Below are 23,387 nucleotides of genomic sequence, written 5' to 3' on the forward strand. Positions count from 1 at the left end.
CTTCTGCGCGCTTCTCTAGGTGCAGCTCGCTGTTCCGCTTTCAATACGAGGGTTTCGAATACTTTTTTTTAAAACAAGGTATCGCTTTATTTATGTATTTTATTTAGATTCGCGGGGGATGTTTCCTTGTGAAGTATTTAAATTTCTGTCCTCCCTTGTTTGTATCTCTGACATGAAAACCTGGATGACTCCAGATTTCCTTCATTTAGACTGCGATAAGGCTGCAGTCCTGCTTCTGGGCCCCTCCCATCAGCTGTGTAGAGCCCATGCAGTAACCCTATCAGTGGATGGCCCTGCACTTGAGTTTCACTCTCAATTTGAAGAACTGCGCTGGCTTCCTACCAGGTTTCAAGATGACTTCAAAATCCTATGCCACCCAACTTACCACTTATGGGTGAGAACCAATTAAAGATCGATATGCCACCAACATATCGGTGACCTATGAAAATACTACAAGGACTGGTATAAAGAAAAGACCTTCAAGGCATGTTTGACGTCTGAGCTTGGCAATGACAGCAAAGTTAGTGCACATTTTGCAAAAAGAAGATTTGAGCACGTTTTGCTTTCCTGGAGCAACACTCGGGGACTGGGGGACATGATGTAATTGTCACACCATTTCTGTAATTCCTCTGTGCATGCGAAAGATGCTGGGTGTATAGTGCCTTTAATTACAGTTGTGTGCCTTGAATGCTTAACTCAGAATTGCAGTTTTGTAAAGGCGTCTTTTCTTCATGTTCTCAATGATATTCGTGTCCATTCAGGGAGGGAGCTGCGTCAGCACGCGAGGGCTGCACGGGAGCAGGTAAAGGCTTCTTCCTGCCGAGAGGTGAGAATACAAACACAGCGCTTCGGCTGGGGCGCTTTCTCACGCCTCAAGAAGGCTCCACAGCTGGATTGTGGGTTAGTTTTGTTTACCTTTCAGCAGGGAATCATCCTTTACCTGTTCCTTCGTATATCCATTCATGTCTCTCCCGACGTGATGCAGAAAAGCTAACGCATGCATTTCGTCCATTCCTTGGCTTGATTAATGTGAAGCGGCGCTTGCTGTTGTACCCAACAACATTCTTTACAAGCGGAAGCGTGTTCAAAACTGCAGTAATCTTAAATAAAAATAAAATATGTCCAGGGGCATACAGTAGATCTCCCGTTTCAGCTACCTCTCACTGGTCCCCTTCAGAATCAATGTGAAATCAGCTGCAGGCAACGATGATGCTCAGTCGAAAACACAAGTATTAAGTTTGGCCGTGACTTGTTGTTGCGGCTGCTATTCTGTGTTTATGTTTTGGTTGATTACTTCATGTCTTTCTATTGCAGCATACGTACAAATAGGCATTTCATGGCACTTGCGCCTATGTCAAGTAAACTGAACCGAGATACAGAATACACTTGTTCAGTGCTTTTATAAGGGTAGCGCTTTCCCACTTATTACCAGTAGATGGCACTAGTGTATTCATTCTCTATGTCCATTAGCTCAACAGTCCCTGCTATGAAGGACTGTGGAAGGGGTTTAGTTGCCCTGTTTTCTCCACAGGACTGCTGTGTCAGTTTTCTCAGACAGATTTTTACATCTGTATATTTTCTCCTCAGTTTAATATAAATAAATCATTGTTTGAGCTTGGTTGCTTAATTACATTACATTATTGGTTACATTAAACTCAGCTCTGACCTGTAAGCCTCAGTACAGAACCAGGAAAAAGAAGGCACTATATCTAAGGAGCAGCACCAACACTACTTTCAGTGGCACAAACACAGCATTGAAGAATGCAGTGGGTATCACAAACTGTGCTGTTTGTAGGGGGGCAGCTTCACAGAGTATTGTAAGAAACCAGACACTGGGGCTGCCCATCACAGTGTGGCAGAGCTGTAAGAAGCAACAACTGACACTGAACTGTCCAGGCCCTGGGTCTGATAATTGCACAATGCCATGTGTGCCTGCGAGACTGCACGGCGCACGCCTCTCGGCTGCATTCCTCTTCAGTCACGCACAAGGAGGAAAGGCCGATGGGGAAGATTGCTGGAATTCTGGACTGGAGAGCAAATGTCTCCTCTTTGTGTTGTTCAGCAGTTAATGTCTTTGCAGGGACATTTTCTCAGATGTTGTCCCCTCATTGAAGGTAATAACTGGATGCACACGCACATATTCTATTTATCTACAGCTTGTTCAGACTGCGTTTACACCTGAAGTGTAAAAGAAGAAGAAACAAATATCGAATAATTATATCAATGCTGTACAGTACAATATTTACCACATTTATTTATTTTTACAGACACCATGTCACCTACAAATAACTTAATACATAATGAAAAGTATATTTACATTTTTTATAAAAACACAAACTGTAAGATGTGTGCTAGCAATGTGTTCTACAAAGCAGAGTGTAGCTCTTTGTATCAGTCATGCTGATGAAAAGGAGAGTCATTTCAGTATTGAACAGAACTATTTAAATATGCCAGTGACATTCATGAAATTTTGTTATGATGTTTTCTGTATCATCTGAGAACAAAGATTCATTAAATGCACATGCAGTCACTCATTATGCAAAAAAGCTGTAGAACTAATTATTTTATTTCCTAATGTATGTATTATATATTATACATGTATATGAGACGCAAACTGTATTCAGCAAAGAAACACATCGGGGAAGAGGACAGTAAGGTTTCAGATCAATAACTATACAGTAAAGTGTCTCATCTAGTATGACAAGATGGCCTTGGCTTGTTGTCTTTAAAAAGGCAGAGATTCCCAGTTTAGAACGTGGATTCTAGTTTAGAAGAGGAAGCTCTTCAGGCGTTTATTGTCCATTTGTCAGGTGGCTGGCAGCTATTAACTTTTTATGATGAAAATAAATGCTAAACGTTTTAAATCACAGCAATGGAGAAGGTCGAGATTCTGACCTCTTCTGATATGAGGTCCAGAATTATGTATAAAAGGAAAATACATGCAAGCTATATTAGTGTGTTCCTCCACATGGCTATAGAAAAGATGAATCGTTATAAAAACTTTTAAAGGATGGCATGCTTCAGCAAAGACCATTTAATTACAATCAATAGACTGGTACCCAAAACAAGGTCCAATTGTTCTTCCATTTTTGCTTAATGTAGTAAAGCTTTATAACAGAAAATTCAAATTAATAATATTTCCATGGAAAATTATGTATATTATACACTGTGCTTATTTCTGAAATGAGTACTGTGTATAATCTATATAGAAAATGTCTAGAAACTAGTAGCGAGCCTGTAGACTTACAAAAACTACACAGGAATGTCTGTAAAAAAGCAACTCATTAAGTTTTCATCAAGTCCATCTGATCCTTAGAAGTCAAATATTATTCACATTTATTGTGTAAAGCAGTTTTTGCAAAACTCGTCTTGAGCAAGCAGTCACTGGCAGGATTCAGGAAAAATCAGGTCATTAATTCTCAATGTCCATTAGGTGAACACAGTCCCTGCTGTGATAGGACTGTGGAAGGAGTTTAAATGCCCTGTTTTCTTCACAGGACTGCTGTGTCCATTTTCTCAGACAGATTTTCACATCTACATATTTACTCATTAGTATAGTACAAATAAATCATTGTTGTGCTTGATCAATTCATAAATGTATTTCCCCTTTGTTACATTAAACTACCAGAAAGGAGTCACTGGAACTGAAGAAATTCATGGTTTCTGCAGCCCATTCATGTGCAAGATCGTGTTCTTTCATGGAATGCAAGTTTTCCGGGGTTTAGTTTGACGTGGATCAAAACGGAAATTTCAAATCCGGAACCAAATGTCATGGCATGAGTCTCTGATAAACAACTTGAGAAAACAGATGTTCTTAATTTCTTCCCAGTTTCTCTGAGTATACTGCAACGCCCACAAAGAGTGTGTCACATTTACTGTCATTTGTCTGCATACCGACCTGTGAAACAAGATCTTCACAAAACCAGAAATCTCACTTTGAGCAAGTCGTCCTAGAATGACCGAGCAAGGGCTGGTGAGAGTACACAGCAACCGGCCGTGTCACTGAAGCCAACACCTCCGGGACACAGCTGGATGAGATTCTCGGATCCGTGTTCTTTACTAACTGCCAAATGGGCTAGGTGGGCCTTCTGTTCTCAAAATTAAAATAACTTTCAAGCAAACTGCAGACCATCTCCTCTTCACACAGGAACAACTGACTTCTCTTTCCCAGTCAGCTGGTCTTTTCCCTTTTTTAACTCGGGAAGTTAAAGGACTTGAGGAAACAGACATTCTGTTAGAGTCAATGGCAGCTGATTTGCAGCTTATCGCAGGCCGTCCCTTTGACCTCCTCGCCCGGGGGCAAGGAACCCCCCCCTGGTGTGGCCCTGAGAGTCCCTTCGCGTGTCCAGGCGGTCTCTGTGGCCACGGCCCAGGTATCCCATCAGCACCCGGGGTGGCCGCCTAGCTGGAGGTGCCTGTGGCGGTGGAGACCAAGGCAGCGTAGCTCTTCTTCTGGGCTCTCAGCAGGGGCGTCTGCGTGTCCGCGTCGCGAGTGGCGCTCTTCTTCATGAACCGGAACAGCCGCTGCGTCCAGCCGTACACGAAGCAGTTGAGCAGCCCCTGAGAGGCCGAGGTGAGCGCCTGCGCAGGGGAGAGGGCCGAGGAGCTGCTAAACATCCGGGAAATACAAGCTCCGCCTGTCTTGCTGAGCTGCTCGTACCTTATCTGCTTGTCAGTTCTCCTTCATACTCCCTCACGCTACGTTAGCTGTTTCTGCACATCTTCCCTAGCTACTGTACATCTTCCCTAGTGAGCCCCAGTTCTTCACACTTACAGCTGTGTCTTCAGGCAGAGGGTGAAGGTTAAAATATGTTTTACTATCCCAGCCAATTATTGCTCAATTAAGCCAATGAGAAGCTGGTGGGAAAGGAAACCAGATAAAAAGCCGTAGCCCGTTAAGACCAGGGATGGAGCCCCTCGTCTGGATACTGCAGCTCTTGACTTTAGGGGCTGCCAGCAGCCTCAAGAAATCCTTAAACTGCAAATACTGACTTCCCTGTCTGCTGTCTGCTCCTGCTGTCAGCGGGGGAACTCCGGCCCGCAGTGCTGGGGACAGGACCCGGGTCGAGCGGCTCGGCCCGCACTCCGGAGCCTTCCTGATCCAGCTCTGCCTGCGCCCCCGACGGCCCCTAGTGACCCCCTGATGTTTGCCAATCTCCCAGGTAGTGCGGAGTTTGAAATGCACGGGGTGAATATTTCCTCCTTTAGCTTAAAAATCTAGAAATTTGGATAAAAAAGTCCCCCTTGACAGTCTCGCAGCTGGAAATAATTTGCAAGCACACAAAAAAAAAAACAATAGATTTTGTTGTGAGGTGAAGTAATTTCTGCAATGCTCCTCTAACATGTCAGATCATGAGATTTCATTTTTATTCCAAGAAGCTACAACCCTGTGGTTTTGTTGACCTAGATTCCCTGCCAATATATTGTTCTATCGCTTTAATAAGAAACAGATTGAAATTGATGAAGTTGTACGAGTCAAGTCTGTGCTCTGTGCCACTGCTCCGGGGGAATAGGTACGTTACCTGTAAGATGTAGAGTGTAACGAAAAGCTCCGGCTGTCCACTGGGGTTAAACAGCTTCAGTATGGCAAGGAGAACAGCTGAGGGCAGAAAACAGCAGGAAGGATGAGGCAAACAGTAACACAAAGCTGCTTAGTTAGAGGAAACCCCCTGCAATCTCTTATTATTTCATCATTATAGCTGATTCATCTTGCACCTACCGTTTATGAGTCACAACACATCACAATTTGTCAATCAAATTACCTCCAGTGTCCCACCTCAAAACCTATTAAGATTAAATTGCAGCAAATCTTCCTTCAAGCAGTTCCTACGTTGAGAGTTAACATGTTATCAGCCATAATTCCCCATTATTTAGCTCTGCTTTCTTAAACAAAGGAAGAAAATGAATTTAATTTCTTGAGTATTTCTATCCTTTAGCAATGACTTAAAATATACATGCTCAACACATCATAAAATTCTGGGTGAATCCTAATTAAATACGCAAACACCTGACTAGCTGTAGCCCACAAATTAATATTAACAGAAACAGGTCCAACTGTACATCTGTGATGTATAGTTCATGACATGGTCTCTGTAAAGTTTGGATAAAACTAATTGTTAAATGACTAATCATTGTTATCAAGCAATAACCCAAAGGCAGATGTCTGCATCACTGCAGCAAGACATTCAGAACAATGAATGACACCAGTAGGGATCTGCTTCTTTCACTGCTATGGCAGGATCTCTGTAGACACCACGGCTTTGGTATCTCAAGCCACATGTCCCCTGGCTGGCACTGGGACAGTGACAGGGGGTCTGTGGTGGAGCTCATTGTGTGTTGCGGTTTAGGAATGAAGAGGTCTGTAAATTGACAAAGACGGCCTTAATTAAAGCTGCGATATGTTCATCAGAGTGTTGTTTCCCACTAAGGCTCTCACACTTGGGTGAAAAGCAGCATCGCTGGCGCCACCCTTTGGCGGCTAACAAAAAAACTGCAGTTGCTTGAACATGAGTTCGTGCGTGCCACACGTGCGGCGAAGGTGGTCTCCCGGAGGAAGGGTGCACCACTCTGCACTGACCTGGCCCCCAGCACAGGAAGAAGGCCGCTGGGTACAGCACCACCCGGCGCTCCAGGACGCTGATATTGGCCCACTGCTGGTCCCCTAGGAAGCCGCTGGAGTTCACGAAGCGCTTGTAGAGCGACCGGGCCTTCACCATCAGGACCTGAGAGAGGACACCCCCAGTGAGATGGGGCCGACTCCACACCGAATTGAAATCGACAGCATTTGGATTTTGGGGATCTTGGATAGGAAAACCGTGATTTAGATAACTGTAGGCAGTGTGGCTGTATTTTCACTCTGACTTGAGAAACTGATGATGTTGGCAAGACAGTGCCGAAAATGGAGAGTATCAGAAAGGAGTCCCTTCAGGCCACCTTACCAGTCTGATGGCAGCTACGTGACCTCGATATCTCATCCAGCCCTTTCCTGAAAGAAGCCAGGTTATTGACCTCTATAACATATTTCTGGACATCTTGTGTTCAGTCCTTTTTAATTCAAAGCACGTCAGTCTTTTAAACTGGAAATGTTGATGCTGGTGTATCTTTCATCTCCCAGCTGCTTTGAATTCAGAGCAAGCTGAATTCTTACAGACTGTACCACAGATGTTTCCGACTTTGATCCAGTTTCATGCAAAGCTTTGCAATCCTGGCATAAAGAGATACATTATAACAGGTGTCCACAGTAACTTGGGAAGATAATTGCTTCAGTAATTAAACATCTGAGTAATGCACAACCCAATAAAAAAACACTCAAAAACTAATTAATACAGTCAATGTCAGAATACATCTAGAATTTAGTCATGAACATGTTATAAATTCTTATTGTGACAAAACTGCATCACCAAATATTGCAGTAAAATGTCAGGAACATAAAAATTTCATTAATAAAGCGAAACATAACAAAAGAACTATCTTTACTGCTGTAGTTGAGTGAAGAATTTCTGCCTTGAAGAGGTTGCAAAGACAATTTTAGCTTTGGAAGACTGCAAGGCTAAAAAATCTCCTGTCAGTCCATATCAAATTTTCAATTAGTTTCAATATTGAAACAACACAATTGGCAGAAAAAAGCAGACAGGTCCTGGGGTGATCAGACAAAGCAAAAACATTAATTGTGTCGCTACAGCTTCAGCACAGACAATCTCGTGACAGCTGGAGCCCAAGTAGTTGTGGACGCACATTTCATGGATCAGTTTCCTTGGCAACTGCCAGGGCTGACCTATGACCCCGCCCAACTCTTGCGATTGGCTAATTGATGGACTTCACCACCTATGCATGCTGATGCAGCTACCTATTTGAACTGATTGATGGACAGCTGCCTTTGTTTCTTCACTCTGTCTGTCACGAAAATCCCGCAGGTAGCAAAACAATATGACTTATTTTGCTGCTTAAGCAGAAGAACGTAAGCTAAGTGCTAGGTCAGACAGAGGGGACTGCTGAGCGACAGGCCTGGGGCTCCACTCCACTGTTTTGTTGTGAGTGGACGGGTTCAAGTGGGGACACTGTCTCGAATGTGGTGAGCTCATCGGCCACAACACAGGATGATGCCAACTGATCTAAAACCGACGTCAAAGGATGTCCTGGACAGAGGGAAGCCGAGGATGGGTGCACAGGAGCCAGGCTGTTTGAATAAATATTTTTCACACGCACCACAAACCTGTGCCCAGTGTGTTCCACTGCCATTAAAACAGCATGCCAGCAGGGGAGCAGTAAGGAAACAGCTTGCTCTCACCCCCTCCAAAACAGCACAGCCAGGGCTTGTTATGGTGTGGAGTTCATTAGGACACTCTGTTAGCTTCATTAGATTCATTGTGTGGGCCTGTCAACACAGTCCCCTGGCTCTCCAGTCAACTCGTGACATGAATTCCACATGGAGGAAAAAGCATGAAGTACAGCTCTCTAGTCGGGCCCTAACTGATCTGACCCATCAGAGCTTCCGAGTTCAGAATCGGCAGTTGTCGTACTGCAAACTGAAACTCTTCTGCACCAGCTCAAGCAGGACATCACATCTGACATTGAAGAGCTAATGGCTAGATTTGTAATGGCACCAACAGTGGCTCTGATATTACAATCCACACAAGCAGCCACGGACTTCTAGAATTCTAGAATGCTTGCTTTTTTACAGAAATCCAGTAGACTGCACAGTTTTGCGTAGAACAGTGAAAATCTTTTCTCATTTCAATCCAGACTAAATTGTAAATTATACATTAAATCCTTAGTTAATATGTACTAAATAGAATTTGGGAATCAGAAATCTGTTCACCCAGAACACAATCTGACTGAAGACACAGGGTATTGTATAAGAGGTCTCCCATCTAGACTGCTTGAATATACAACAATTCAAGCATAACAGTTTAAAAACAAGTCAAAAGATGGGACTAAAGTACGGAATTAATCAGTCATCATCCTGTTAAATTTTAAATCTCTTGAAATCTCTTTTTTTTTCCAGTAAACCTTTCTGATTAAAGAAAACATACTAGTTTATACTGTAGTTCAGTGATTTTATTCCCTCAGCGGCATACAATAAAAGCACATGCCTTAAAATTATAAACGAATAAAAAAATAACTTTGCAAACCAAAGGTTATCAGCTGTTACCAGGGTTGGGGCATTCTTTTAGTAATTTTGTTTTGGCCTATGAACCTAATTGTTCATTGATTGAGGCCAAAGCAGATGCTTGCAGCCAAGGAACTATGCTGATGACGTGAAAGAGCTGCAGAACCTGTCGGAGGTATTTCATTTGGAAAAGCAGTCCTTGCAAGTGATTTAACAAAAACACATTCATAAAAGGTGTTTGTGGTTCAAGCACCAGAGATACTGTCTGGGCCAATGAAGCTTTGGTACAATGCAATGTCAGATTTTGTCAAATGCACTTTTTGATCTTGTGTCTGTTTTGCTGTTATCACAGCTGAAGTAAGGCGATAGTGTGTGAAAGAGAAAGTCAGGCGATTGCCAGCATCCTGGAAAGCCCACGAAGCTATTGTGAGAGATGGTGTTGACGTGTCTGGCCGCTGTAGATACAAAAGAGGAAGAACAACTGCAAGTGTTGTGTGGAAGGACATTCCCCGCTGCTTTGGAAATCAGAGACATTCCTCTGTTGTAAAGTGGGGCATAACGCAGAAAAAACACAGCTATGAATTGTCCCAGTTTAACTTGTAGACCGACAGGGTAAACAGGGAACCCTCTTAATAAATCGATAAGCAAAAGTGACGCAGTCTTGAGGAATAAAAAAACAGACTTCCACCGCCTCCCCAGGTCTCCCTCCTGTTAAATACCTGGTCTGGTTCCTTGCATTGTCTAATCTGATTAGTGGGACAACACGCCACAGCTCCTAGCGGCCGCCACTTGAAAATTCTATTTTTTAGCATCCCATTTGAAATAGTGGGATAGGTAACAGGTTAAAAGGCCCAACGTTAGAAACATGCCTTACTTCAGAGCCTCAGGGTCCTCTCTTTCTCCTTTCATTCTGAGCTGCTTGCACGTCCTCAGTCATTGAGGGGTTCAGTGGCCCAGGGGGCCTGGAGGGCTCTGGCTGCCCAGGTCCTGCTTTATACTAGAAGGCCAGGGTTTGAACACGACAAGCGGCAGTGGAGAGTAGTGCTCAGAGCTCTGAGCCCCAAAGGCTGCTGAAGCTTAATCAGGAATCTAGACTCCGGTTTCTGCTGGCGGCACACCAGCTCGGATGGGGATCTGCATTGCCGGGTTTAACCCTGTTTTTTTCCGTGCGGTTCTTCCCGCTGGCTCGGGAGCCTTCCGCCCTTCCATCTCTGTATTCCTTTCTGGGTACGCTGACGGCAGAAAGCAACTCCCCCCAGCCCAGCCCCCGGCGCTGTCTCTCACCACGATGCCCGTGAGGGCGAGCAGGAAGGCGAGCAGGAAGACGCCGATGCTGTAGTAGTGCATGACGCGGCAGAGCGGGGCGCTGGCTTCTCGGGAGCTCTGCGTCGGCTCCAGCTCCCCCGTGTGCATCAGGAGGCACCTGCAGGGGGCGCAGCACAGGCAGTGAGAGGGGATCCCGAAGCCCTGCGCTCTTCTCTCTGAGGACTCTGGATCGTCTCCCCTCACCCAACATCCCCAACGGGCCGCCGTTCACACCCGCCTGCGAAATAACAACTGGCACCGGAAAGACAACAGCGCTGCGTGCAAGTGATAACAATCGGTACTGTATGTTCCAGCTTCCAACCCGATTCCTCATTCCAGATTCCTCCTTTAACCGGTGTGACAACAATGACAATTCGTGTCTTTTTACAAACTGAAACTGAAAGGAAACGATCACCTCTACATGTGGGACCCTGTCTGCTGGGGCTTCACTCTGCCGCCAGGGCCAGTCTTTTGTTCTAGCTGAGTGCGGGAGGACTATACAAGAAGAGTTGTGGGGGTCTGGGACAAGCCGCCCAGCTGTGGTATTGATATCCTGGCTTCCTTCAAATAGGGGCTGGATGAGATCTTAAGGCTAATGAACTACTAACAATACTACCAACTGAACTAGCTAGATGGGCCAAGCGAAACCCCCTCATGTGTAGATTTCCTGTTCTAGTGCCTTAACTGGATATTAATTCTTCTACCTTGTGCAAATGATAATGTTTTCTGGGCTTCTAGCTTGAAGGACCTCATCTCCTCACGCTGCCATGCAGTTGGGCAGAACACGGTGTTTCAGGGAAAAGTTTCAAGCGGAGCAGCAAAGGGGACCAAAGCCTCTCACTTGTCACAGACATGAGCGACACAGTGCGGAGAAGAACCTACTTGTACGGCTGGCTGACGTTCCGGTAGCACTCACAGGCATTCCCCACCCCGAACACTGGGGCCATGAGCAGCAGAGGAGCCACACTGCGGGGAGAGGAGGAGACCCCTGTGAGCACAGCAGCTGCCGCCAGCTCGCCTCCTCACAATGACCCCAGCGGGTTGTACCACTAGAACCCGGGACCTTAACGACGTGGCCCACTAGAACACCCTCGACCGGGGAAACAAGCATCCAGCATCCAGTAAAGAGGTGGGGTACATCTTAAATGACTGCTATGACCCCACTTAATAAATGAGGTAATAAAAATGTTGCTTTGTGTATGGGGAGTCTCCTTTTGTACAGTAGGTGTAACTTCCTCAATCCAAGAGATATGCTTAAGGGTCTTAGGTTTACACACATTTATTTGTAAGATGAAAATGATAAAATGATCACCAAAATCTTTCCTTTTAAAATCACAGTGGGGATTATATGCCGACTATGTATACTGTGTGTAGTTTTGTTTCAGTAAGACTGGCCGCTCTAGTTGAGTGAAGAGCTCGTTCAGAATGGGTCCCATCTAACCTGCATGTGGCAGGACAGAGAGTCCAGAGGACAGCCCAGGGAGCATCACAGCAGGGAAGAAAGACAGGGCGATGAAAAACATAAAAGCTCTGTCCTTTTTCCTTTTGGGGAAGCCGAAAGTCCATGCAGGCACAAGAAGCTGGGTGTAAATTCTTTGTATTTTAGATGTGCCATTTTTCATGTGATTTCCAATTAGGAATCACAGTGTCTTCATGTCTTGGGCCTCAGCGATGCCCTCTGTACTGACTGGGTGACAGAAATGAGGAAGCACAGACAGGCTCCTCTGATCTGTTGCATTCATCCAATGACACTCTACCAGATTGACAGAGGCATACAGGGGGTGTGGCACCCATCTGAGGAGAGAGAGAGCTGATCTGAGGGAGCCTCGATCTCGTGATGTCTCAGCTCTGCACACCGCTCAAGTGTCTGTACCGGTTGAGCCAGTCGGGAGCTGTGTTTATAAATCTTTTTACCTTGATAACACCGTGGCTATCCTGCTGACCCTGTAGGCTTTCTCCGAATACTGAAAAACAGCGAGAAATCAAACATCATTAGTTAACAAGGAAATGCCCCCCCAAAACTCTTACTAATACTGTGCGATACTAGCCGTTCACTAGCTCATTCAGCAATGTTTTGAAAAAGAGAAATGCTTGTATAAGAAAGTCTGTTGGGATGACATCTGATACCACTTCATGTCTTTGCATTGAACTGTAACGTTAACTGAGTCTTTCATTAAGACTTAACTGTGGATGCAGTTAGGCCATATCACAGATATCACTGCTGTTCATTAAATTTTACATTCAATTGGGTACATTATGCAGACCAGGGAATAGGTTAGAGTTTTAAAATGCTGCCAATTTCATTTTGGAGTGGAGTTACTTAACTGTAGTTAAGAGAAAAGGCCAGGCTGTTGGAATAAACTCACCAGAGGTGAGAAGGCATTCACATTCCTGTGGTACTTCTCCAGCAGTCCGGTGTACAGAACCCAGGTGTAGTTGACAGTATAGAAAAACGAAGAGACGTAGAATATCTGGAGGAAAAGGGAAAACAATAGGACTTCATTCTGATTCACTGTGGTGCTCGATTCTCTCCAGCAGTAACAGACTCTGTCCACCAGGGGGTGCTCAATGTGGGGGAGGGCAGGAGTGCTGCAGGTCACAGTGTTTGCATTGATCTGCTCATGGCCTGGATGGCTGCATCGCTGTGCTCATCGGCCCCTAGAAAATCATTAGTTTACTGGTGAGATTGTCACATTCCCCCTTAAATTACTTTATATTTCAATTAGACAGTGGAATAAAAAAAAACATAGCTGCCACTGAAGCTCACTGCTTCCACTACTTCTGCTTGAACTTTCACGTCCAAGAGGACATCCATGCTGATCCTCTCTCTGGAGTTTAGACTCCCTCAGCCCCGTGTCCATCTTGCTGCACACTTGCTGCTCAGAGGTTCCCCTGGGGGACAGTGAACTAACGACCCTCAGTGAGGGCAGCAGCAGAATCCCATTCCCCCACCCTCATCCACCCCCAGGAGCAGCTGAGTGCCTGGTACATCAGATAGCAAACGGGGAATTGTTACTGGGATTCCCCCGCTGGTCACAAGTCTCAGGGTTTTCTCAACAAAATACCCGCTTATCTGGAGATCTGTCCCTGAGGATAAATCTGTCACAGGAGCTTCCTCTATGCAGGTACTATCAAGCTAAATCGGCCAATTTCCGCAGTTCACCCCTCAAACATTTCATGACCAATTCTTAGAAGATCTTTCTCTGGCTTTTTTTCTTAAACCACTGCAAACTCATGGGCACAAGCTGGCCTTTTCTCTCCAATATACAACACAAATAAAATGAGAAGCCCGGGCCGCTGCACAACAGGCATCTTAACACTGGGAGCTGGTCCACAGCCTGGAGACGTTAATGAGTGTGACGGGAGGGTCTATGAGCTTCATGCATGTGCTATGGCACACACTGAACTGGCAGATGACGTGAGGAGACAGGCTCCCAGTGAATCGCCTCATTGTGACTCTCAGAGAACTGAGGGCGGCCAGGCCGAGATCATTCAGCACAGATCTTCCGCTCGTTAGCGGTGAGAGACAAAAAGAGGTTTGGGACTAGTGCAGGGATCAGAGAACTCTTGATTTATCCGACCGTCTCCTGTATGGACTGGGTCTGATTGCGGTTCTTAAGGATCTGTCACTAGAGAGTCTGGAAAATTTGGAGATTCCATTCCCAGAGTGGGACGTTAACCGACTTGATTTTGTAACACGTGAAGTCTGGCAAGACGAACCTCACAATGGACACATCCCAGTCACCTGCTCTCCGAATTGGTCAGAACACACTGTGAAAATTCACATTCGTCATTCTCACTTTGCCACCACTGTTAGTACTCAACCTCAATTCAAACAAGTCTTACGAAAACTATTCCCAGGTGCCTCTTTCCTGATAAGGAAAGATTGCACTCAACAAGGTGGCCTAGCCTTTGTTGACTCTGGCTAATTTTAGCTACTTCTGAGCTCAGACAGTAAAAATGGCTGCCCTGCCTGAGTAATTGCTTCATATACATGCTGGATAAACAGCACTGGTACCATGTCCTTAGATAATCATTACTTTGTCACATGCTGTTCCTACCTCGTCCTCACCAAAATGGAACAAGAACCTTCATGAGTACACTATGACCTCCTTATTATAACAACTGCAAACAATTACAATAAACACACAATACTACTGAACACTTTCAAGGACTGTACAATACTTCTGTACTGAGGTATTGAGAGGCTGCTACTTCCCAGTCTCTGAGGCCTGCTGCTTTAATATTCACAGAATCAATCAGCCGGCAGTCTACAGACCAAAGGCTTTCAAAATCTGAAATGCACAAGCACTTTACTGAGAGAGAAACAAGCAGCTGTTACAGTAGGTAGGCGCAGTTTCTACTACAAAAAAATGAAGCTAACATGACCACCTCGTGATACAGATGAGTCAAGGTGGGAAGGCTGGGAAGGTGAGTCAAGTTTAAACTCTTCACATCTGTTCAGTGCAGGCTGAAAGAAGAACAAGAGCTCTTTGAGAAGGAAAATTTATTCACAATACAGTCAAAACAGCACCTCATGAGGTCCTGTGAGAAACCAGAAAGACCCACAATTCTCATCGTATTTAATACACACAATACCCTCAAATAATAACGTGAAGATCTCTAGACTGGGGCTTCTTCATTGTAAGTGGTAGAAGTACTGAATGAAGACAGCACACACTTTGGAAGATGGCTCTACAGCTGATACCTGTTGCTTTGCAGCCGACGCTGCTGATGCGGCTCCCGATTCGAGCTTCCACAGCGCAGACGGTGGAGCGACAGAAAGAGCATTTCCTGAGAAAGTAGCTCTGATCGCAGACAGGAATTAGAGTGGCAGGCAGAAGCCTTCTCCTGCCAGTAGACGAGTTAGTTCAACTGAGCTTCACCTATTGTGTTACATTCAACATGAAAATGAAAGTACCATCTAATAATGCCTGACCTGATTTACACAAAGCAGAGACAGAGAAAAAAAGACTCCTTTGACGCCGCAGATTGAACCCTACCAGGTTTTGATATACAATACATACAAGTAATAGGTTTATTCCCTGCTGAAAAAAGGAAGAAAGAAAACACATTTCGTCCGTGGAGCCTTCTTCAGGTGTGAAGAAGGTTCCACAGCCAAAACTTTGTGTTTTCTTTCTTCTTTTTTCAGCAGGGAATAAACCTATTACTTGTTCCTTTGCAGCCTACACATGCTGATGCAGCTACCCACCTGAACTACAATACATACAGTATATCAAATGTATATTATTAAAAGCAAAATGTTTTCTCTGTTTTAACATACTAAATAATAACCTCTAGTTTAATATCCAGGATTGGATTTTGTTCTTGTGTAATCTGATAAAACGGATTGCTAATTAAAAAGAGACTTTCCTTATTGGGAAAATGATTAATGCAAGAGGCAGGATTATTTCTTCCAAGAAATTATTTTTTCAACCAGGTAAATTGAAATTAAGTAAGAAATAAGAAATATTGCAAGGGACAACAATTCTGTTTTGTTGTCTCCAAGTGAAGGCTTTTATTTATGAAACAAAAACCTGCAGTTCTGAAAGTAAACGTCAGATCTGATTGTCATCAAATAGCAAAACAGCAAACATTCTGGTTCAGCCACATTCCAATATTAAAGAAAATTCCCGGCAGAAGGCATGTGGTGTTGTAGTGGACAAGCACACGAGACTCCGTCTTCACACTTCTAAAACAAAACCTGTAGCTAAACAACATTTTTTACCTTTGGACTTTTTGCTTATTCATTATCATACATAATATACTTTCATTATACTTAATAAAGAAAATTATGATAAAAAATGTTGCTCTGGTGGCAGAAGCAGGTATTGATAAAGCAGGATTTACCAGAAAATAAGATATAAGACTGCCTGCACCAACACCAACACAGCAACACGTCAGGGAAATGTGGCTACACATCTGCTTCCATGCTGTGTGTGTTCTTAATACAGGATTATGTAACTCGAGGCCGTTCCCAAATTCTTGACTGTGAATCAAATATTTATCCTTCCAGCATGATTGTTTCTGACACGTTTTAAACCGGACTCATATTGACCCATCAAAAGGGTGAAGAATAACTATACCTGCTGTATGTTTAGAGAAACCGCGATCCTGACTCTGATTGTTTTTTGTTAACGAACAAAGATACTATTGAATTGTGTTTTCGATGCCGGGGGCAGAAAAAAGGATGGAGAGATTTAGGAAGGGGAGCCCTGGGGTGTTCTTGCCTCCCTCGCTGGCAACTATCTGAGTGCCACACCTTCTCCAGTCTGCTTCACCGCCAGCAGTGGGGCTGTGTGTCGGCAGGCTCTCTCCTGCGCTGCTAATGGGCAGGGTCCCGTACAGTCTGGTTCTGATCCTTCAGAAGTACCCCTTTGCCGGATTAATCATAACTTTTCACACTGAGATCCTTATTTCGGCAGAAAGCAAAGCCTTCAGGTACAATGCAATGAGCCCAAAAGCAAAGCTGAGGGAGGCTTTTCTGACCCTGAGCAGAGCACTGGTTGGATCACATCAGGAAGAGAGCAAAACAATTTCCCTCAAAAAAATGTTATTCCTTACTGAAATTCCAGAGAAATTAAAAACAGACATAATTCCATAACCCAGGGCATTAGAAATGAGACCATTCTGATGGAACTGTTACCTTGGAGAACAATAACACACTTTCTTAGTCAAATGTGAACAGATGGAATAAGCTAGCAAAATATACAGTCAGGGCCAATATTATGGGATCTTTCAATATGACCACTGTGCAAGACAATACCAAGCTCTGATGGGTTGAGCAGCCCTTTCTCTTTATAAACATTTTACTTACTGCATTATACTGCAGCTTCATCTGAAATTCTAGAAGTAAAACACCCACCCACCCACAGAATCTGGCTGTGCTTTTGGAGAAATTAGATACAGATGTCTGCTAACGCAAATGCATTCAACATTCTATAAAATGCAACGTTCACTGTGGGATGTGTTTAAAAGCCATCTCATGACTCTGGCACGCTTCACGAGTCTCATGGTAACAAAGGCCTCTGCGGGTATTTGTTTTTTTTTTAATTACGGTGTACAATATCAGGCGCCCTCAGAGACAAAACCACCAGAGTGTTTATAAGTAAGAACTGGTAAACAACGCAGAGATCATTCAGATTGCGGATGTTGTTGTTTGTTTCCATGAAATCCACAACTGTGCAGGAAAGATGGGAGTATACATGTTTATCTTCGCGTTTACAAGAAATGCTTGGTTTAGCTGTAGCACGTGAACATTGAAGTCCAATCACCCTAAACTCCACTGAAAATTCATTTAGAAATGCTAACAGTGTGAAATGTGTTGTGCTATTTGTGCACATATACTGTGTTTTTACTTCACAGTTCCCCAACAGTTTACCGTGGTTTTTACATGCCTTCAGTGTGCAGAATCACAGGAATGCCAGGACACATGTTTTTACAAAATGTGTGCTACAGTACATATGGTTTATGCGTGGTCTAGTGTAGCAAAGCACACTGCAGGAAACAATAGAAAAACTACAGTAAAACTGCAAAAGTCCTGTAGTAAATTCTCATCATAGAACTACTTGCTATTCAGTACTCACATAAGCACCCAAACATCCTCCAATGCATCTCATTCTCCGTTATTCCTCAGGAAATCATTTTTAAGGCAGCTGATAACTGATTTTTACAGAGGGAGAGAAACCTCTGAGGCTGACGTTAGTGGCATGAGTGTGCAGCCCCATAACTGGCTCGGCTCAGCAGGGAGAAAGGCACAAGATCCACTCTTCACATGGGCACTCAACAGGGGCTCCCAGCTCCCTTCCCCACCGGGGAAAGCCAGTGACTCAGCTCTGGGCCCTGCTGGTTCTAGGGCCTTCAAAGCCTTTAACTCATTTGAGCCACCCAGCGTTACCGAGGAAACCATCCAAAAGCCTTAATCGGCAACTAAAAAAGCTCAGGTCACTGTTCAGGTCACTGTTCTGTAACGTGGAGCAGCTTTATCAATATAACAACCCTTAATAATGTTGAACTTAAACTCTTTTATTGTTTTCAGTTCTAAAACGTGTCAGAGGTTGCTTTTAACTACTACGCTTCTTAAGCAATTTCAATCACCAACCTTAGAAGAGGCAAAAGTCTTGCAAAGATTCCAACGTTGGCATTTATTAAGGGCGGCTGAGCTGCAAAGGCAGCCTGCAGGGGTGCGGGTCCCCAGGACCAGGACTGGGAGCCCAGGGCGCGGGAGAGCGACGGGCGACTCACCTGGCCGACAGACTGCAGGTTGTAGCAGACGGCGCTCTGGCTGCTGACGGGCTCCCTGTACAGCACGGCCCCGACGAGCCAGCTCACACCCAGCAGCAGGTCCGTCACACTCAGGTAGAACAAGGGCCGCACCTGCAGGAGGCCATGGGACTGTTACTGCTATTTCATCAAGAGTAACCGTGCAGCAGCGCTCAGAGGCCAAAGCTGTTGTAACCCTGTCTTGGGCATTTTTCTCCAATTTCTCCCTTCCCACCCAGCTGTATAAATGAGCTCCAGCACTGGGAATTAATCAGCATCCCCTTTCCAGCTCAAACGATACTGAACATCTGATTGCAAACAAGCGAAGGCCATTGAGCCCAAACTGGCCCCAGCCTCTCATTCGTCCGGTCCTTGAAAGAAGCGACTGTGATCTCCGGGCCCAAGACGTAATGTAATGTTACTTATCTCAGCATGGGGGGAATTGATAGCTTCATCTCTACGCAGACAAATTCTATCTTGTAAATATAATTAATGACACTCAATGTGACAAATGAATGGCAACCTGCTAATATGTAAAGTCATGTCTAAAAGGGGTTCTGAACCATTTCCAGCTGTTAAAGCATGTGCAGTTTTAAAGAGAGCGTGACAAACAACAAGTCTTTAACAAGGGGTTAGCTCCTAAGGAATGTTTGCCGAGTGTGAATTCCTGAGTGTCGAACTAACTACTACCTGTGCCGAATCACGCCAGGCCTGCAGGAAAACTCGGTCACGGCCTTTACCTCTGCAGCATTTTCCACAGCTTGCTCCATTCTTTACTCATGCTTCAGCTGAACAGAAGCGTGCTAGAGAATCTGCTGTGAAGGAAGACGGGGGATGAGACTTGGACACGTACTGTAAGAATATAAAGAATGCCTTTCGCATACCTCAGGTGTCCGGATTAAATTCTGCAGTGCAGCATAAGCTATGATAGAGCCCGAACCCACAATGCTGCAAAACAACAAAACAGAAAGGGTAACTTGCTTACCATGTTCAGGAATAAAAAACACCCACACTAACAGTAACAGAAATCCTAACCATATAGAACTTGTTAACAACTAAAAATTGCAAAAGGTCTGAAGTCTTGGGCAAGAAATTCTATGATTCTTTATAGCTGAGAGCTACTACACAAAAGCTTTCATCTAAACAGGATGATGGGGCCACAGATAAAATAATGGATATATGAAATAAAAATGGCAAATTTACTTTTAAATTTCATTTTTAATTTACCTCAGAATGGCCATGACCAGTTGGATCCATCGTACAGCATCGTACACCTTAAAAATGAAAAGAAAAGACTGCTTTAAAGAGAAAACAGATGTGTACAAGTTCTTGGTTCAGATCTAACACGGTAAGATTAATTACACTTGCTAGAGTCTGCTATGATAATGCAAACTAAATAATTTAGATTAGAATAAACAAGGCCGATGGGTTCTTCAGATGACTGTCTATTATTACTCAGCTCTTCCTATCCCACTGGTGTAATTCAAGGAGAATATTCAATTAACACATTACTTTCCACTTCCATTGATTAGGAGAAGTGAGAAGTAAAATTTACTGAAATATCAAAGTATTTTTTTATCTTTGAATAGCAGGTAAGAATTTCCCTATGTGCAGAAATAAATCATGATACAATCTTAGGTTAACAATAGGCCTTCGCTAAGCCCTAGCCTATAACATGACACATAATGGTTTATATACAGTAGATCAGAGGTCCTGGAGAGTCCCACTCCAGTTATTCTCATAGGAAGTTATTCTGAAATCCCAAACCCTGGGTAGAGTATTGTGTCTTCGACTCGTTAATTTGCATGAATTAACGAAAAATAATCTTGAACTAATGGTTTAAGCTTTTAGAGCACCTGACGGGTAGTCAGGAATGAAGGAAATAACAAATGAAAGTACCAGATCGAAAAAAACAAACAGGTTTTACGTCAGGGGTACCTTACAAATTTATGAAGCAACGTGCATGTAGCATTTATGAATTATAAAGCCAGCTCTGCATGTCAAACTAGCAACTAAATTGCGGTTATTTTAATTTTGGCTACTCCAAAACCGTATCGTAAAAGTGAAGTATCGAAGGTGAAAGGCTTATTCCCAGGTGCTGTTACGGTTGCAACCTGCTTTCGAGCTAACTTGCGTGCGAAAGAGAAGCGCAAATTCAATCTGCAGCAGTTTCCCGAATTATATCCTGAGGGATTTCTTGAACGTCCAGCATATATTGAAAGTCAGCTCCTCACTATCGCTCCACCATCGAGAGCTGACTTGTTATATCCATTTTTTGGTTGACTTGAGGTCTCCCTCAAGGCGTAATCCATGATAACCAAATGAATTGTAGTAATATCGCACACTACTGCAGAGCGTCAGAAAACGTAACACCTAAATCTAGTCGGCAGCATTAAAATAAATATTTAGGGCATGTTGTGCTTTTCAATACTTCAATTTCTAGTCTCCGTCAATATTTAAAATATATCATTGTGTTTTCTAGCATAACAACAAGGAATTGAATAAATATTATTGACTTCGAACTGAAATTCATGTTTCATACCCACTCGTATGTTTTTTTTTTCTCAGAAAATAGATCACTCACCCCAGTCCAGTCGTGACTCAGTGCTGTCAAATTGACAATATCGATGTGCTGCCCCTCGTTCGGGAAGATGTGTTTTTGCATCGTTTCACGTTGCGTTTGCCTGGCGCTCCTAAGCGGACGGGAACAGAGGAACGAGGAAAGTAAGTCTTCTATAATAAAAAGTATCCTATTGCTCCCGATGAGTCTTCTTTCCTGGCTGATGTTCCTCCTGTAAATATTGACTTCTCCCTGGATCCGAACACTCCCCGGGGGCGTCTTCGCGTTTGCTGCCCGGCTGGTCACTCCTGAGCTTTTGAAACACGAAGCGCTGGAGTTTCCACTTTTACCCACTCTCGCGTCTCACAATATTTCCACAGTGCCCCGCAACACAATCAGTGCGCATCAAGAGTAAATAAACTTGTGAGGCTTTCTCCGCCCACACGCTACATCAAGATTCATCCCCTTTTGGCAGCTCTACCTTAGAGGAGACATTGGGTGTGGGCTGGTGTTTTACTTTATTTTAAGACACGTTGGGGAGAAAAAACCGCCAGAACCTTCTCGCCAAGACGTTTTTTCGCCTTCTTTTTTAGGAGGTGAAAAAAACAACAACAAATATATACGTTTGCAATTCCCTAGCAGACTTAAAAACAGACTGTGCATGTCTGAGTAACTCATACAATACCCATCCATTTTCTAACCCCCGTTTCCAATTAAGGGGTCGCGGGGGAATCGGAGTTTATCTCGCAGCAGTGAGGGCGCAAGGCAGGGACTAATAATCTGTTCGTCTAGTTTACAAGATACAAGTAAAAGGTTTATTCCCTGCTGAAAAAAGAAGAAAGAAAACACACAACGTTTCGGCCGCGGAACCTTCTTCAGGTGTGTGACACCTTCTTCGGGTGGTTGACACACCTGAAGAAGGCTCCACGGCCGAAACGTTGTGTTTTATTTCTTCTTTTTTCAGCAGGGAATAAACCTCTTACCTGTTCCTTTGCAGCCTACGCATGCTGACGCAGCTCCCCACCTGAACTACTACAGATTACAAGATGGGCTTTAACAGTAGAATCATGAAAATTAAGTTGGCAAACAGCTTTGCTATATTACATTTTCTGCTGTCTTAAGATGTTCTTTGCATTTCCACTTCCCAGCGTGGAATTAACCTCTGCAGCCCCGCATGCTGGCGCTGCACCCAGATCAGGCTTGTAACGAGCGGGCATCTCGCAAACGTTTTTCTTTAACTTTATATAAAGCTACAGAGATATATAGAAAAGCAATAACATGGTCTATCTCGCCCTCACCTCTTCTGCTGAAATATTCCAAATATATATATTTTTTAATCGAGGCAAAATATTCACCACCCTGAAGCTTTAATGGATTTTCGAACACCAGCGCGTTAATGATTTTAAAACGACTTCTTCCGCTCAAGACCCGACCGCATTTGTCGCGCTTCTGAGTAACCACAGGCACAGAGGAGCGTTTAATATCCATACCGTCTGATTTTTCATGTGATACTGTAGTACTTAACCTGAATTTTCAGGAGAGCGCCAAATGTCTGTTCTCAGGATCTTTAGGATACTTTGAATTGAAAGTCCCACACTGAACTGGAAGAGACGAATGCTTACACGTTGTGATAAGTGATCTAATGAATACTAAGTAGAGCGGTATTTTGTTAATATGCATTTTGAACATTTAGGAATTCACTAGTCCAGTTATCTGTTCACCATAACAGAAGCTGAACTGTGGGTCAAAAGTTCTTGACAAGCGACAGGAAAGGGAATATACAGTATCAACAGCAGAAAGTTTACATATCGGGAATCAGTGCAAAATGATCTGGAAAACAGGAATGAGTACCAGCACTTCACACGTTTCGTTTCTTCATTACAATACTACAGTGTTTCCAAACTTCCTCACACAGCAGAAGCAGTTAAACCCGTTGTAATGCCCATTAACAGAATAATCTTCGACTCAGCTTCAATGCCGATTGAGGGTTATAAATACGCGTTCTCATATTTACCTCTACTTGTAATCTCCGTTAGAGTTCCAGTTTATGTCGTGGGTAGACTGTGGAGTTAACACGGAATCTCCACCAAGCATCCGCCTTTATTTTTTGCTCTGATCTCCCTATACAGTTGCTAAAATATATTTCCTAAA

At 43.9% G+C, this 23,387-nt stretch overlaps 1 protein-coding gene and 1 long non-coding RNA gene across 2 annotated transcripts; one reads left to right on the forward strand and one right to left on the reverse strand.

Moving 5' to 3' along the window:
- The first annotated feature begins 1 nt into the window (after nt 1).
- On the forward strand, nt 2-2,546 carry LOC148641786 (uncharacterized). Its single transcript, XR_015929833.1, has 2 exons — nt 2-394; nt 762-2,546. It is a non-coding gene; the product is annotated as an uncharacterized LOC148641786 (long non-coding RNA).
- tmem116 (transmembrane protein 116) lies at nt 2,230-21,647 on the reverse strand. Its single transcript, XM_088618318.1, has 11 exons — nt 21,261-21,647; nt 19,904-19,950; nt 19,561-19,624; nt 18,659-18,790; nt 12,781-12,885; nt 12,329-12,378; nt 11,297-11,380; nt 10,394-10,532; nt 6,578-6,722; nt 5,523-5,599; nt 2,230-4,581 (listed from the first exon to the last, which is right to left on the reverse strand). The coding sequence occupies exons 1-11, from the start codon at nt 21,339-21,341 to the stop codon at nt 4,402-4,404; spliced, it is 1,104 nt and encodes a 367-aa protein (XP_088474444.1). The 5' UTR covers nt 21,342-21,647; the 3' UTR covers nt 2,230-4,401.
- Nucleotides 21,648-23,387: the final 1,740 nt, after the last annotated feature.

The sequence above is a fragment of the Lepisosteus platostomus genome, chromosome 24 (genome assembly GCF_059453375.1).
Source record: "Lepisosteus platostomus isolate fLepPlt1 chromosome 24, fLepPlt1.hap1, whole genome shotgun sequence".
NCBI lineage: Eukaryota > Metazoa > Chordata > Actinopteri > Semionotiformes > Lepisosteidae > Lepisosteus > Lepisosteus platostomus.